General features: G+C 39.9%; 1 protein-coding gene and 1 pseudogene across 1 annotated transcript; one reads left to right on the forward strand and one right to left on the reverse strand.

The window, feature by feature from the left end:
• Window positions 1-310: 310 nt before the first annotated feature.
• LOC120293506 lies at window positions 311-2,672 on the reverse strand (annotated as a pseudogene).
• Window positions 2,673-11,419: 8,747 nt separating this feature from the next.
• Window positions 11,420-11,983, forward strand: LOC104430332. The gene has a single exon (XM_010043078.1). The coding sequence runs from the start codon at window positions 11,420-11,422 to the stop codon at window positions 11,981-11,983; it is 564 nt and encodes a 187-aa protein (XP_010041380.1).
• The last annotated feature ends 1,181 nt before the right edge of the window (window positions 11,984-13,164 follow it).

The raw sequence follows: 13,164 nt of genomic DNA on the forward strand, positions 1-13,164 counted from the left end.
AGGGTAATTGTAAAACCCAATAGTTTTGCCACACGAGGTCTTTGCAGTCCGCCACTTGTCAGGTCGCACTCGTCATAGCTGTTTTGAGTTTCAAATTTGGTCTAGTCTATTACTATCTTCTTTAGTCTTTCAATGACAAGGAAACCCCCTCAAATAAGTTAGTCCAAACTGAAAAAATACCCGTACACCATATAAATCCAATAAGGTAAGATGCAAGCGATAGTCTCATGAATTTCGGTTTGGCGCTAGCTGGGATCAGGAGGATGAACATTCATCGCTCTACTAAAATGAAAAAAAAAACAGAAGGGCGGAGCAAAAAATCAATGCCTTGGATTTTAGAAGACTGTTTGATAGTTCAGACAAGCAATAGATGAGAATCACAAGAAGTTTTTTCAAGTCATTATTGTCTTTCTCAAAAAGGACCTCCCTAAATATCAAACCGATATCATATAATCAGGTTGCATCACCATTCCACGTATCACCATTTTCACATCCATACTCAATGGATAGAACTCGGCACTTCTAGGTTTCGTTGTTCTGAACCCTCATGGCGTCGAGATAAGCTTTTCCGTTGAGCTCCCTTGATAGATAGCCCTTCAGATGTTCTGCCGCTGTTATCCTCCTGAACATTGCTGGGGTTTCCGAGGTGATGAGGCTCGACGCAGGACCGATCTCAGCATCCATTCTCGGACTGAAGAACGTTGCAATGGAGATCCTCTCCTTCACTGCATTCACTGTTGCTCGATGCTCGATGCTCTGGTAAATCCCATTTGTTATAATCTGCTGTCGGCCAATGAAGGGAAGGCTTTGAGTGTGAGACAATAAGTTATCAGTATGGTCAAATGTGGAAGTTGATGTTGCAATACTATTACCTCAACAACGTCTCCAACATTGATGATGAAAGCACCGGGGAGAGGTTTCACAGGAACCCACTTCCCATCTTTCCTTATCTGGAGGCCCTCCATTTCGTTGACCTGGAGGAGGATGGTAACCGCGTCGCCATCAGAGTGAGAGTTTAGGCCCATCACGAGCTCGGGTTGCGGACACGGCGGGTAATAATTCATCCTCATCGATTGCATCCCATCTTCGAACACCCCCTCCAGGTCCTTTGCTTCCATTCCTAAGGCCTTCGCCATGAGGTAGAGGAGCTTTATTGCTAGGGCTTTTGTTTCCTTCGAGTAGGCGTCCAGATCGTCTCTACCATGTAGACAATTTCATTCTTTAGGCGATAAAAGGGATATTTTGGAACACGCCACAAACTAAACCCTCAACAACAAAAAAGTTATTCACGTAGCAATTATATCATGTGTCATACTAATGTGGTTTCACTTTTCTAATCAAGCGATTTTGTATTTTATGCATGTTCGCTTACATGTTACAAGTGTCACATGAAAGTTTTATGGTGTCTATGCATGTTTCGGCCCGAGAGAAAGAACCTGAAGGGAAGGGGGAGTTTGGGAAATAAGTGAGGCTTCCTCATAGAAGCAGGGAGAGTGAACATGCGGAAGATGTCAGCCCAATCAAGCTTTTGGTCTTCCGAGAACACAAGGCCTGTCCGAAGCCGCCCGATTCGCCGTCTCTCTGCCAAAACTTCTTCTTCTCTTCCATTGGCATGTTGAACAGCTCTTCGGTCCCCTTCTTCACTTCCTCTATCAACTTAGGGCTCACTTCATGATTTATCAGCTGAAAATTATTAACACACCGCTATCACTCTTGCTTCTCCCAGAAACAGGCATTCCTTTGAGATCAAGACAGATAAAGCTCTGATCTCCTGATTGCTGAGTAATCAAGAGACCTTTATTTCAACATATATCAAGAAAGTTTCAATAGATAAATTTGTCTTATTAGCATTCTCTAGAAAAGAGACAATCGAGGAACTCAAATCTCCAAATTCATCTAAGTTCCCACCTTTCTTTTTCCGTTGGAAATCTTGAACGACCAATTTAGTGTTCTGGTGAAACAGGGCAAGATGGCACAGAATAGTACATCTAAGTGTAAAATAAAAGCGAAAACTTAGATTTGGTTAGGAGGCAAAAAGCGAGTCCAGGAAGCAAAACAAGGAAATTTCCGATGAAATCTCATAGGCTACACATAATTGTGGCTAAGAATTGTACATCTAAGTCTGCTTAGTGGCCCTCGCAGAAGTTGAGAATTAAGTGGATTTTAATCTCTTTCAATCAATGAACCCATTTTTCTCTGATACTTTCTCAAAGCCTTCATGTTCCAAATGCAGAAGTTGTTTCGTACCTGAAAGAAGCCCCAGTCTTTGCACGCATGGTGCAGCTTCTTGAGCTCTAGCTTCGAGCAGTCCTCCGAAACCAACCTCCCCAAGTCAATCACGGGGACCTGCAAGCCAGAACAAGCGTCCATGATCATGGGAGGCTCTAGATCGCTGCGGACATATCTCTCCGGGACCGTGGTCGGGTTCTCCTTCAGTACGTCCTGAACACATGGCATGTGGAGCAACCTCCCTGGTATGTTCAACTGCGTCTCCATTGACAACAACCCAGAGGTTGAGAAATCTCAGAAACTGATCATAGGTTGTTCTGAATGAAAGCTAAGTACGCTAACAAGAGAGAGAGTAGGTGACACAGTTGTGTTTCAGCTACAGGGATGTCTCAGTCTTTTTTGTTAACGAGTCCGTTCGTACTAGAAAGGATCCAGCGAGTATAATGACCCATCAGAAACTGTTCTTTCTCCTATCGAATTATTGGAGAAATATTTAAACTTCATATCATATCATATAAAATTATATTGCATTACAATAAAGTATCTTTGAACAGATGAGGTGCTCAGAGTATCCCTCTTTAACTGAATATTTTAAAGAACATTTGACCGGCAGTTGAGGCCTCTCACCCTTGAACAGTCAATCTGTGATCTATGTATCACTTTTTTTTTTGAGAAAATAAAAAACGACAAAACCGCATGGAGATTCCAGGGCGGGCGGTAGTATCATGCGTAAAATCAGTCTGGCAATTAATTAGAGAGATAATGTCTAACTACAAAACAGCCGTGTCTTGTGCACGCTTAATTAATTATTGTATTAAATGCTTCTCAAATTTTTGTTTTGATTAAAGGGTTTCCTTTTGGACAAAAGATCCATATAAGCAATATTGGAATCATCCAAGCATGATTAGATTGGTAGGCACTTGTAGGTTTGGGGGCCAATACATGGATGGGATAGTCACCTATTTCGTTAATGATTGTCGAATTAAACTATAGGGGTCAAAATATCTCATTAGAAAATTGGGAACATGTAGTTGTCACATAAACTAGAGCAAAACACCGCATGCACTTGCATCGTGAAAATGGAAGTAAGTAGAAGTTCAATAATGCAAGCCGGGAGGGTTTTACAATCACTCGAGAGTCCAGTGAGAATTGAAGTATATCATGATGAAACGTTGTGACGGGCTTACAAGGAGTCGGAGGAGTAATGATTCCATTTGAGGTTGTGGTCGACAAACTAACGAAGTCGGCTCACTTCTTGGTAGTACGAAAGGATTTGGACTTAGACAGACATGCAGAGTTGTATGCGTCAAATAGTTCGTCTACATATAGTGCCGGTGACAAATTTATATTAGATCTAGACCCGAGGTTCCTAGTTTTAGCGAAACGGTCGGATGATTCCTTCGAAGCAATGCATTGTAGAGTGTGCAAGCGCCAGTGTGTTGGGATGAAGTCAGGGAAAAAAAGATCACAGGCTAGATTTAGTTCAGCAGCCAGTAATTGTAATTGTCGTGATTAGAGACAGATAAAGACCGCTCAGAGTCGCCAAAAAAGATGTATCGTTGAGCATTGAAGGCCTTAGAGTTCCAAATTGGTGATTACATCTTTCTGAAGGTGTCACCAATGAGGGATACATTGCGCTTCGGCAAGGAGGGAAAACCGAAACCGAGGTACGTAGGTCCCTATGAGATTCTAGAGAGAGGATTAGGATCCTAACGTATCGTCTTGCATTACTGTCAAAGTAGGCGTGAATGCATGACGTCTTTCATGGGTCAAGGTTGGGGACATATGAGCCTGAACCGACCCACGTGCCGAATCTTGAAGAATTAGACGTAGACGACAGAGTGTCGTACATGGAAAGCCCGATTCAGATTGTGAATCAGTAAAGCAGATTTTGTGTACCAAGATGGGCCCCTTGGTCAAAGTGGCCTGACAACACCACGGGACCAAAGCATTGCATTGTAGAGTGTGCAGAGCGCCAGTGTGTTGGGATGAAGTCAGGGAAAGAAAGATCACAAGCTAGAGTTAGTTCAGAAGCTAGTAATTGCAGTTGTCATGATCAGAGACAGATAAAGACCGCTCAGAGTCGCCAAAAAGCATGTATCGTTGAGCATTGAAGGCCTTAGAGTTTCAAATTGGTGATTACATCTTTCTGAAGGTGTTACCAATGAGGGATACCTTGCGCTTCGGCAAGGAGGGAAAACCGAAACCGAGGTACGTAGGTCTCTTTGAGATTCTAGAGAGAGGATCGGGATCCTAACGTACCGTCTTGCATTGCTGTCGAAGTAGGCGTGAATGCATGACGTCTTTTATGTGTCGAGGTTGGGGACATATGAGCCTGAACCGACCCACGTGCCGAATCTTGAAGAATTAGACGTGGACGACAGAGTGTCGTACATGGAAAGCTCGGTTCAAATTGTGAATCAGAAAAGCGGATTCTGTGTACCAAGATGGCCCCTTGGTCAAAGTGGCCTGACAATACCACGGGAGCGAAGAAGCAACGTGGAAAAGTGAAAACTAATGAGACGACGATACCCCACATTCGAGGATGAAATTTTTTTTAAGAGGGAAAGAGTTGTGACATCCTAAAAATGTAGTTCTGATTTCGATTGGATAAGTTGGGCTTTTCATCGACTCGCCTCTAGTGTTTTTCTCTAATATGGCCACTCATGAGATAACTGGTCTATCAAGTGAAGCCGTTAAGGGATTTTAATGCAAAGACTTGAGAATTCAACCAAGAATTGACTACTCGACCGTGCTAGTCAGCAAGGGTCAATTACGACACAATAAAAAAAATCGATCGGAGATCGAGATAGGTCGATTCAAGGCGAGATGTGTAATTAAAGTGTGGGTGATTCCACCTTGTTGCAAATTCATTGTCGATCGGCACTAGACCGATTTTTTGTAGTTTTGGGTATCCTATGTTTGTATTTGAAATCTTGAGATTTTCACGACCACTGAGTGTCGCTAATGTGTCGAAGAGGTACACGTGGCTCGAAAAAAATTGACTACTAGTTAATTGCACAAAAAATTTCTAAAAGCTACTCGGTAGGTTAGGTCACGCTAAAATTGCATCTGATTGAAATTAACCGCGAATTTGAATTCGATTTCAGAAATTGAAAGTTCTGTTATGTCATGAGTCATTTTAGGAACGTCAACTCACTTTTCGAGGAAATTTTGGCGAGTTCAAGATTTTACGGAAAATCGATTCAAACGATTCGGAAAACGAACGGAATTTCGGTTTGACCAACTTAAAGGGACTTGGCATTTATTAATTATTTTCCGTAATGATTTGATTAATTATTTATTTTCTGGAAATTAGACGTTGAGAGCCTAAATGGAGTCATGGATTTCAGTCTCTTTCAATCAGTGAATTTCCATTTTTCTCTGACACTTCGTTGAATGCTTTGTATTTGAAATGCAGAAGTTGTTTTGTACCTGAAAGAAACCCCAGTCCTTGCAGGCCTGGTGCAGCTTCTCGAGCTCCGGCTTGGCACTGTCCTCCAAAACCAACCTCCCCAAGTCGATCATAGGAACTTGAGGCAAGCCGGAACAAGCGTCCATGATCACAGGAAGCTCTTGATCGTCGCAGATGTATCTCTTCGGGACAGTGGTCGGGTTGGCCTTCAGTATGTCGTGAACCCAAGGCACGAGGAGCGATCTCCCTCGTATGTCCGCCTGTGTCTCCATTATGACAATCAAGAGGATGAGTCGCGGAGACAGATGATATGTTTCCTCTATTCTTGATTATAAGATGAGTTGCCAACAAGAGTGGAGAGTAGGTTTCAGCTAGAGGGGTGGTTCATTAAAACACTGGGATTCGCCCCAGTGACCACTCTTCCAACATGGAAGGGGGAGGTGAGGGGTTTAAATCCCCACCTTCTCATGGGGGATGGGGTGGGGATGCGTAAGTTTCAAGAACGGGTTTCGACTCCCACACCCTGCAAGAGGTAGTGCAAAAGTCTGAGAGTGAGTATAGAGTAGGAATAGAGTAGAGGACTGACCAAAAAAAAAAAAAAAAAGAGGGGCGGTTCATTTATTTTAATCAGATGGCTGACATTTATAAGTGGGTTTCGGTTAACGAGCCTGTTCATGCTCGGAAGTCTCCAACGAGAGTAACGGTCCCTAGTGGCAACTGACAAGTATGCATTTCACTTTCAATCACTGGAAATGTGAAGACTTGTGCGAAGATTTTGAAGTATGTTTATTGACTGTTGTTGAAAGATAACTTCAGGAAAAACAAAAGGATGGTCTATAATGGATGCCAAGAATAGTCTATGTACGTGCGGAAAATTCTGTGCTGCCACATTAGAAAATAACGCAACATTCGTGATAATTGTCGGAGTAATATTAGACAATGATTTCTAGAGAGATACGATCTTTTGAGATAGAGAAACATAATTAATTTGCCATGGAGATGGAACTTGGACTCTTTCGACTGGCCAAGTTGGACTTCCGGTGATGCTATTGTCACATCTAAACTGACTTTAGCAACAACCTTTTAAACACGGGATAGGTGTATTAAAATCCTAACATTGATAATAAAAATGCAAATAAATCTTAAACTTTTAAAAGTGCAATCAAATTTTAAAAGTTGTTATGAAAATATAATTGAGTCTTAAAACTACCTCAAATTAAGACAATTACTTAAAGTAGGAAATCAACTTTAAACTGAGAAATTCATTCGAGTTGGGAAACAACTCTCCAACGTTGGCCCCGCCAAATAAGCCTTTACAATTTATTATGGCCGAAATCTCCCTTTGCTTGCGTAAAATCAAATTTAGGCTTGGTTAATTGACGAGACTTGAGTTGGGTTTGTGAATTGATTGTCTTCAATGAAAATTTGATGCTCCCGCATCATCTACCCCATGTCGATGGAGATATGACATCAAAATTTGATTGTCCTGGTTGTCTGGTACCGTTGTGGCCGCGTAGTTCCAGCCACAAATCTAGTTGTGGCTGTGGCCGCGTTGCTACAAAAGCAAATGGGGGAAATAAATGGTCATTTATGATCTTCAAGTCTTATTAACTTTAAACAGGGAATGAGAAAAAAAACATATCCATCATATCCTCAATTATTAGGGAAATTTTCAACAAAAAAAAAAAATGCATGAATTAGGTCCATTTCTCGAAAGGGAGTCTTAAGTGGATTTTATTTTAAATAAGGATTTGAAGTTGTCCTTTAATTTCAAATAAGGGTCTAATTGAATATGTGCATATCTTGCGTCACTTATAAAAGGCATGATGGGGGTATTCTTGGTATTTCCATTTCTTGTCTTTTTGTTTTTTTGTTTTCCTTTCATCTTGTTCTTTGTTCATTGTTTTCTCCTTTTCTTCCTTTTGTTTTTTTTCTTTTTACTGTGGCTGGCGAGGTCCTCACCTAGATCCAATTGAGGTCATTGTGGCCATGGGCGAGGCTGGCTCAGATTAGGGTAAGGTGGCCTCACTCAGACCATCGCAGTGCCTCACCTTCGTCCATTGTCATGTCCGCAACCGATCTCCCATGTTAAAGCTACTTAATTACTCCTCCCAATTCGCAGATGCTCTCTCTTTTTGAATCAAGCTCGCCTTGTGAAGTTGAATCGAGTTTTGGGCGCAAAATCAACTCCTGCTTGTCTAGCTATGGTGGAAACCGTAGGCCTAGCCAGATTCAACCGCAACACGCTCAATTCCAAATGCTAGATTCGTCTCCTCGCACAAAACGCTTCTCTCTGTGATGTGGATTGTCGCTTTGGCATCCGTGTTCCTGTGGCAGCGCAACGCGGTCGGCACCAGAGGATTCTTGATATCTGATGGTTATTGTCGGTGGCCAGCCATATCTGGGCAAGGCCGGGTCCGCTGGCCGAGGGCGAGGAGCCGCAATGGTCTTGCCCAGTAGCTCGCTGGCACAACAGTTGAAAAAAAAAAAACTCAGAGATAAGAGAAGAAAAAGGAAAGAAAGACGTCACGAAGAAGAAGGTGACTGGGAAAGAAAAAGAAAGAAAAAAAAAGAAAAAGAAAAGAAAAAGTAAAACATAAAAATCCGAAAATGCTGCCATGGTGCCCTTGGAAAGGGGCACTTGAGATGCATGTGCTCATTCAGGCCATATTTGAGATTAAGTGGTCACACCATTTTGGGTCTTTTTGAAATTTTCCCTAAGTATTATAAAAAAGTATTCTGTTTCAAAAGAAAATTTACAAAAAAGAAAAAGTAATCGTCCATTATATACGAGTTATGCAATAATGTAAGTGAGCTAATTTCTTAAGCTTTCAAAGTAGCAAGTACCCGTATCCACATGAGATCAGCAAATTTAAGGAGTAGTTAACAATCTCTCTCATTGCACGTAAGATATGTGATATTATACGAGTTATGTTTCATCCGTGACCATCACTTGGGTTTGTTTATCACTATATGGAGTAAACACCAAAGATTGAATGTAAATAATTACACTTATTATAATTAGGTCAACCCACGGCCGCCAACCATACAATTAATAATTCTTGTGATTTTTAGAACTTGTGCAGCAAAACACATGACTCATGTGCAAATATATAAAACCACACAACTTGAGCAAAGCATGCGCATCCCAATTTGATTCCTAATTTGGTCCTAGTCTTGTTGCGACCCTCTGTTATGACCATGTTGTCTAAAAGAGATGGTGACAGGGATGGAGAAGCACGGGATCTCCGATTAGTTTATTTAATTGAAGGCTGAGGCCTGAATCATCCTGAGTTTTTTTATCATTCAACATTTCTCTCCTAAAAGACTAATTCCGTAGCTTTCAGAACCACAATTACGTGAGTTTGTCCTTTTATAACAACTGATTTTGTTGGGCCAAGTATTAAAAAAAGTTCTAAACCTATTACATTTATATCAATTCAATCTTAAATTTTTTAAACGTGATAATTTTTTTGTTAAACCATTGTGTCAATTGAGTCCTAAAACTTTTGATGATTTGCCAACATCGTTGTCGGCCATCTCATGTAGCATGACTACAAATAACGTGGACAATTTACAATTTGTTGAATTTTTATTACTTTTTTTTTTTTTTGGCAATTGTGGGCTGACAAGGTCTAAGTGAGGGCATCCGCCCCATAGGTGAGGGCCTCTGTGCCCTTGTTGGCCATAAGGAAGGGTGTAAGATCCTTGCCTAGATTTAGGAGAGAGCCATAACCATTGCGTGGCCTAGAGTTGTAAAAAGAACAAAGAAAGAAAAGAAAATAATAATAAAATAAGAAAATTTCAGAAGAATATTAAAAAATTATAAAATTATATTGGTCATATCATGTAAGATGACTAGTGCCCATATTAGTAATTACCGCCAAAATTGGTGATGGATTATATTAGTAAATTATCAAAAGATTTATGATTAAATTAATATAAGGTTTATGATTGAATTTGTATAAATACAATATGTTTAGGACTTTTTTATTACTTATTCTGGTTTTGTGACTAAAAATTTTGGAGATAATATATATATATATATATATTTTTTTTTTAAAAAGCAAAGTAAGATAGCTTTTGAGGTTGTCAAAACTCCTTGAATGTCTTTTGAGGGGGGAGATAAAAGGCCCCGGGGGGGGTGCGGGGTGAGGGCAAATATAGTGGGTTCCACAAGGATATTTTCATTATCATTATTTTGGGTTAAATGAACAAAAAAATGAACTTTATTCCGTGGGACATAACTATCTCAAATTTTTTTATCTTATCAAAACCCAAAATTTGTACTAATGATCTAAAAAGTACCTCAAGGTTCCTTTTGATAGGCATGTGTTGTCAACGTCACGGAGGATTTTAAATGGATATTATGGCTCAAATAGTGATTCTAAAGTATTTTTTGAGCATTGATACAAATTTATGGTATTGTTTAGATGGAAAAAAGTTTGGCAAAATAGTGTCCGCAGGAAAATACTTATAGAATTTTAGGTAGGATTTTCCTCTATACTTGCCGTGGTTAAAGCCAATTTAAATGTGTCAGTATCATTGCCATACGTCCATGTACTTAACTGTTTGTCTAGGTTTTCTTCCACGTCAAACTTAAGTCATCTTTTTGAGAGAATTAGAAATGAGCACTTTTAATTAATTCTTTCTTGGAGGAATAATTTTAAACTCGTGCATGTTTCCCTTGTACTGCTAAACTATTTTTTTTTCCCTGTACATTTTCATAATGAATTAATTAAAAGAATATCAGCCCCTCTAGTAGGACGGGAAACTAAATATTCAAGATTACTTTCGTTTTTACGTATACTGATTCTTTTCCATAATTCAATTAAATATTTTGCTATTCTTTCAATAATTGAAATCTAAAGTTCATTCAAAACGTAGAAAAAGAAATTAGAGAAGGACAAAGTTCGTTATTACACTGTAAGAACAATCAAATAATTCCAGAAAATGTAGTTTTTAGTGGGTCATGGGTACAACTTTTTCTTTTACTTTTTTATCCTTTTTCTTTTGCCACCTTTTGGGCTTTCTCTTTAAAATTAAACTGCATCATAATTGTTAGAGATATTTATCTTTCATGATTGATTATAATTGATTCTTTTTAATATTGTAATATTTTATTACTTTTTTTTTGTTAGTCCTACTCTATTCCCACTCTACACTCACGCTCAGACTTTTGCCCTGCCTCTTGCAGGGCGTGGGAGTCGAAACCCACTCGTAAAACTTCATCACGCGTCAGCACCACGTCATCCTCTGTTGCTGACCACCGTTGAGCGTTGCTGACCGACGTTGACCTAACCGATTTGGCTTGATTTCGACTGATTCGCTTAGTTTTATGACTGATTTGACTAGATTCCAACTGGTTTGCTTGGTTTTTCGACCGGTTCGACCATATTCCGATTGGTTCGCTTGGTTTTCCGACTAGTTCAGCCATATTCTGATCGGTTCTCAAGGATTTTTGACTGGTTCAACTAGATTTCAATTAGTTCTCAGGGTTTTATGATCGGTTCAGTCCAATTCCAACCGGTTCTTAGGGTTTTCAAACTGGTTTGGCTTTCGACCTGTTCTCAAGCTTTTCTAACCAATTCGGCCTGATTCCAATCAGTTCTTGGCATTTCTAGACTAGTTCTTGTGGTATTTCTACATCCTCAATCTATTTTCTACCTTATTTTCTCCATATTAGCTTTAGTGATATTAGTTTTCTGCAAATTTATTATAGAATTTGTTGAGTTTACTAGTATATTACATATCATGGAGAAATTAGAAGTCTCAATGCCCATTCAGACCATCTTGAGTGGATCAAACTACATATTATGGGCTCAAGAAATATCAAGTTTTCTAAAGGGATGTAAGCTTTGGCGTCATGTCACTGGAAGTATTTTCGAGCCTAGTGAAGCCATTGAAGACGATGATGATACATTTGTCAAACGTTTAGATAAGCGGCGAATACCATTGGAATTCCAAGTTGGTGAATATGTTTTCCTTAAAGTGTCGTCAATGAGGGGTACTTCGTGCTTCGGCAAGAAAGGGAAGTTAAGTCCGAGGTACATCGGTCCATTTGAAATTCTAGAGCGAATGGGGACTTTGGTGTATTGTCTCGCATTGTCATCGAGACTTGCTCAAGTGCATGACGTCTTTCACGTGTTAAAGTTGAGGAGGTATGAACATGATCCAACCCACGTGCTGAATTTTAAGGAATTAGATGTGGACGGGAGAGTGTTGCATGTGAAGAGACCGTTTCAGATAGTGGATCAGAAAAAGCAAATGCTGCGCAAAAAGATGATCTCTTTGGTTAAAGTGGTCTGGCAATACCACGGAATAGAAGGAGCTACGTGAGAAAGTGAAAAATCGATGAGACATCAATATCCCCACTTTTTTGAAGAAGAATTGTAATGGTTTAAATTTCGAGGACGAAATTTTTATAAGAGAGGAAGAGTTGTGACATCCTGAAATTTGATCCCGTTCCGATAATATGAAATGGGCATTTTGTCAACGCACCTATGGTCTTTTTTCTCTGAGTTGGCCACTCACGAGTTAACTAACCTATCAGGTTAAGCCGTTAAGGGATATAAACATGGCAGACTTGAGAATTCGATTGGAAATCGACTGCTTGACCGTAATAATCAGCAAGGGTCAATATGGCATAGTTATAATTGAATTATGATCAGATATAGATCGATTCGACAGAATAATGTAATTGAATTGCGGGTGATTGCATGGGATTGTGAAATTCACGTCGAATGACACTAGCCTGATTTTCTATTGATTTTATACTCAGTACACGTAATTGAAATCTTGTGATTTTTATAACAACCGAGAGTTGTCTACGAGTCAGAGATGCACAAATGTGGATCGAAAATTATCGACCACGGGTCAAACGCATTAAAATTCCTAAAAGCTACATGATAGGTTATGTTATACTAAAATCGCATTTGGTTGATTTTAACCACAAAATTGAATTTGTTTTCAGGAATCGAACGTTCGAGCGTGTCACGATTTATTTTTAGGACATCGTCTCATTTTTCGAAGAATTTTCGTTGAGCTCGGAAATTTTACAGAAAAATGAATTTTAGACAAATTGGAAATTAAGTGGAAATTCGTATGGACTAGTTTGGTGTGATCTTTGGCTGCCCAAATGACTTATTTTGGTGAGGAAATGAAAGAAATTCAGCCATTGGGGCAAAATCACTTGAGTGTTTAGATATTTCATTAGGCTTCCAATTGGCCAAAGCTTTGACTTCAATTTTCCATCATTCCCTCTCTTCTCTCCCTCCTTGTGCGTGCGCATCCCCCTAGCCGAAACCATGCTTCTGCTTCTTCTTCATTTCTTCTTCTTCTTCATTTCCTTTTTCAAGTTCATCCTCCATTTTCCTTGCTGCACGTCCACCATTAGCCTCCCCGCGATCATCTTCCCTCACACCACTCCACCGCAAACACCACCAGAACACTCCTTCACCACCACACGTTCACCCAGCTCGTGCCCAGCCAGCTTCGTTCGCCTCAGTCCAGAACGCCTA

This window comes from Eucalyptus grandis, chromosome 5, assembly GCF_016545825.1.
Source record: "Eucalyptus grandis isolate ANBG69807.140 chromosome 5, ASM1654582v1, whole genome shotgun sequence".
Taxonomy (NCBI): domain Eukaryota; kingdom Viridiplantae; phylum Streptophyta; class Magnoliopsida; order Myrtales; family Myrtaceae; genus Eucalyptus; species Eucalyptus grandis.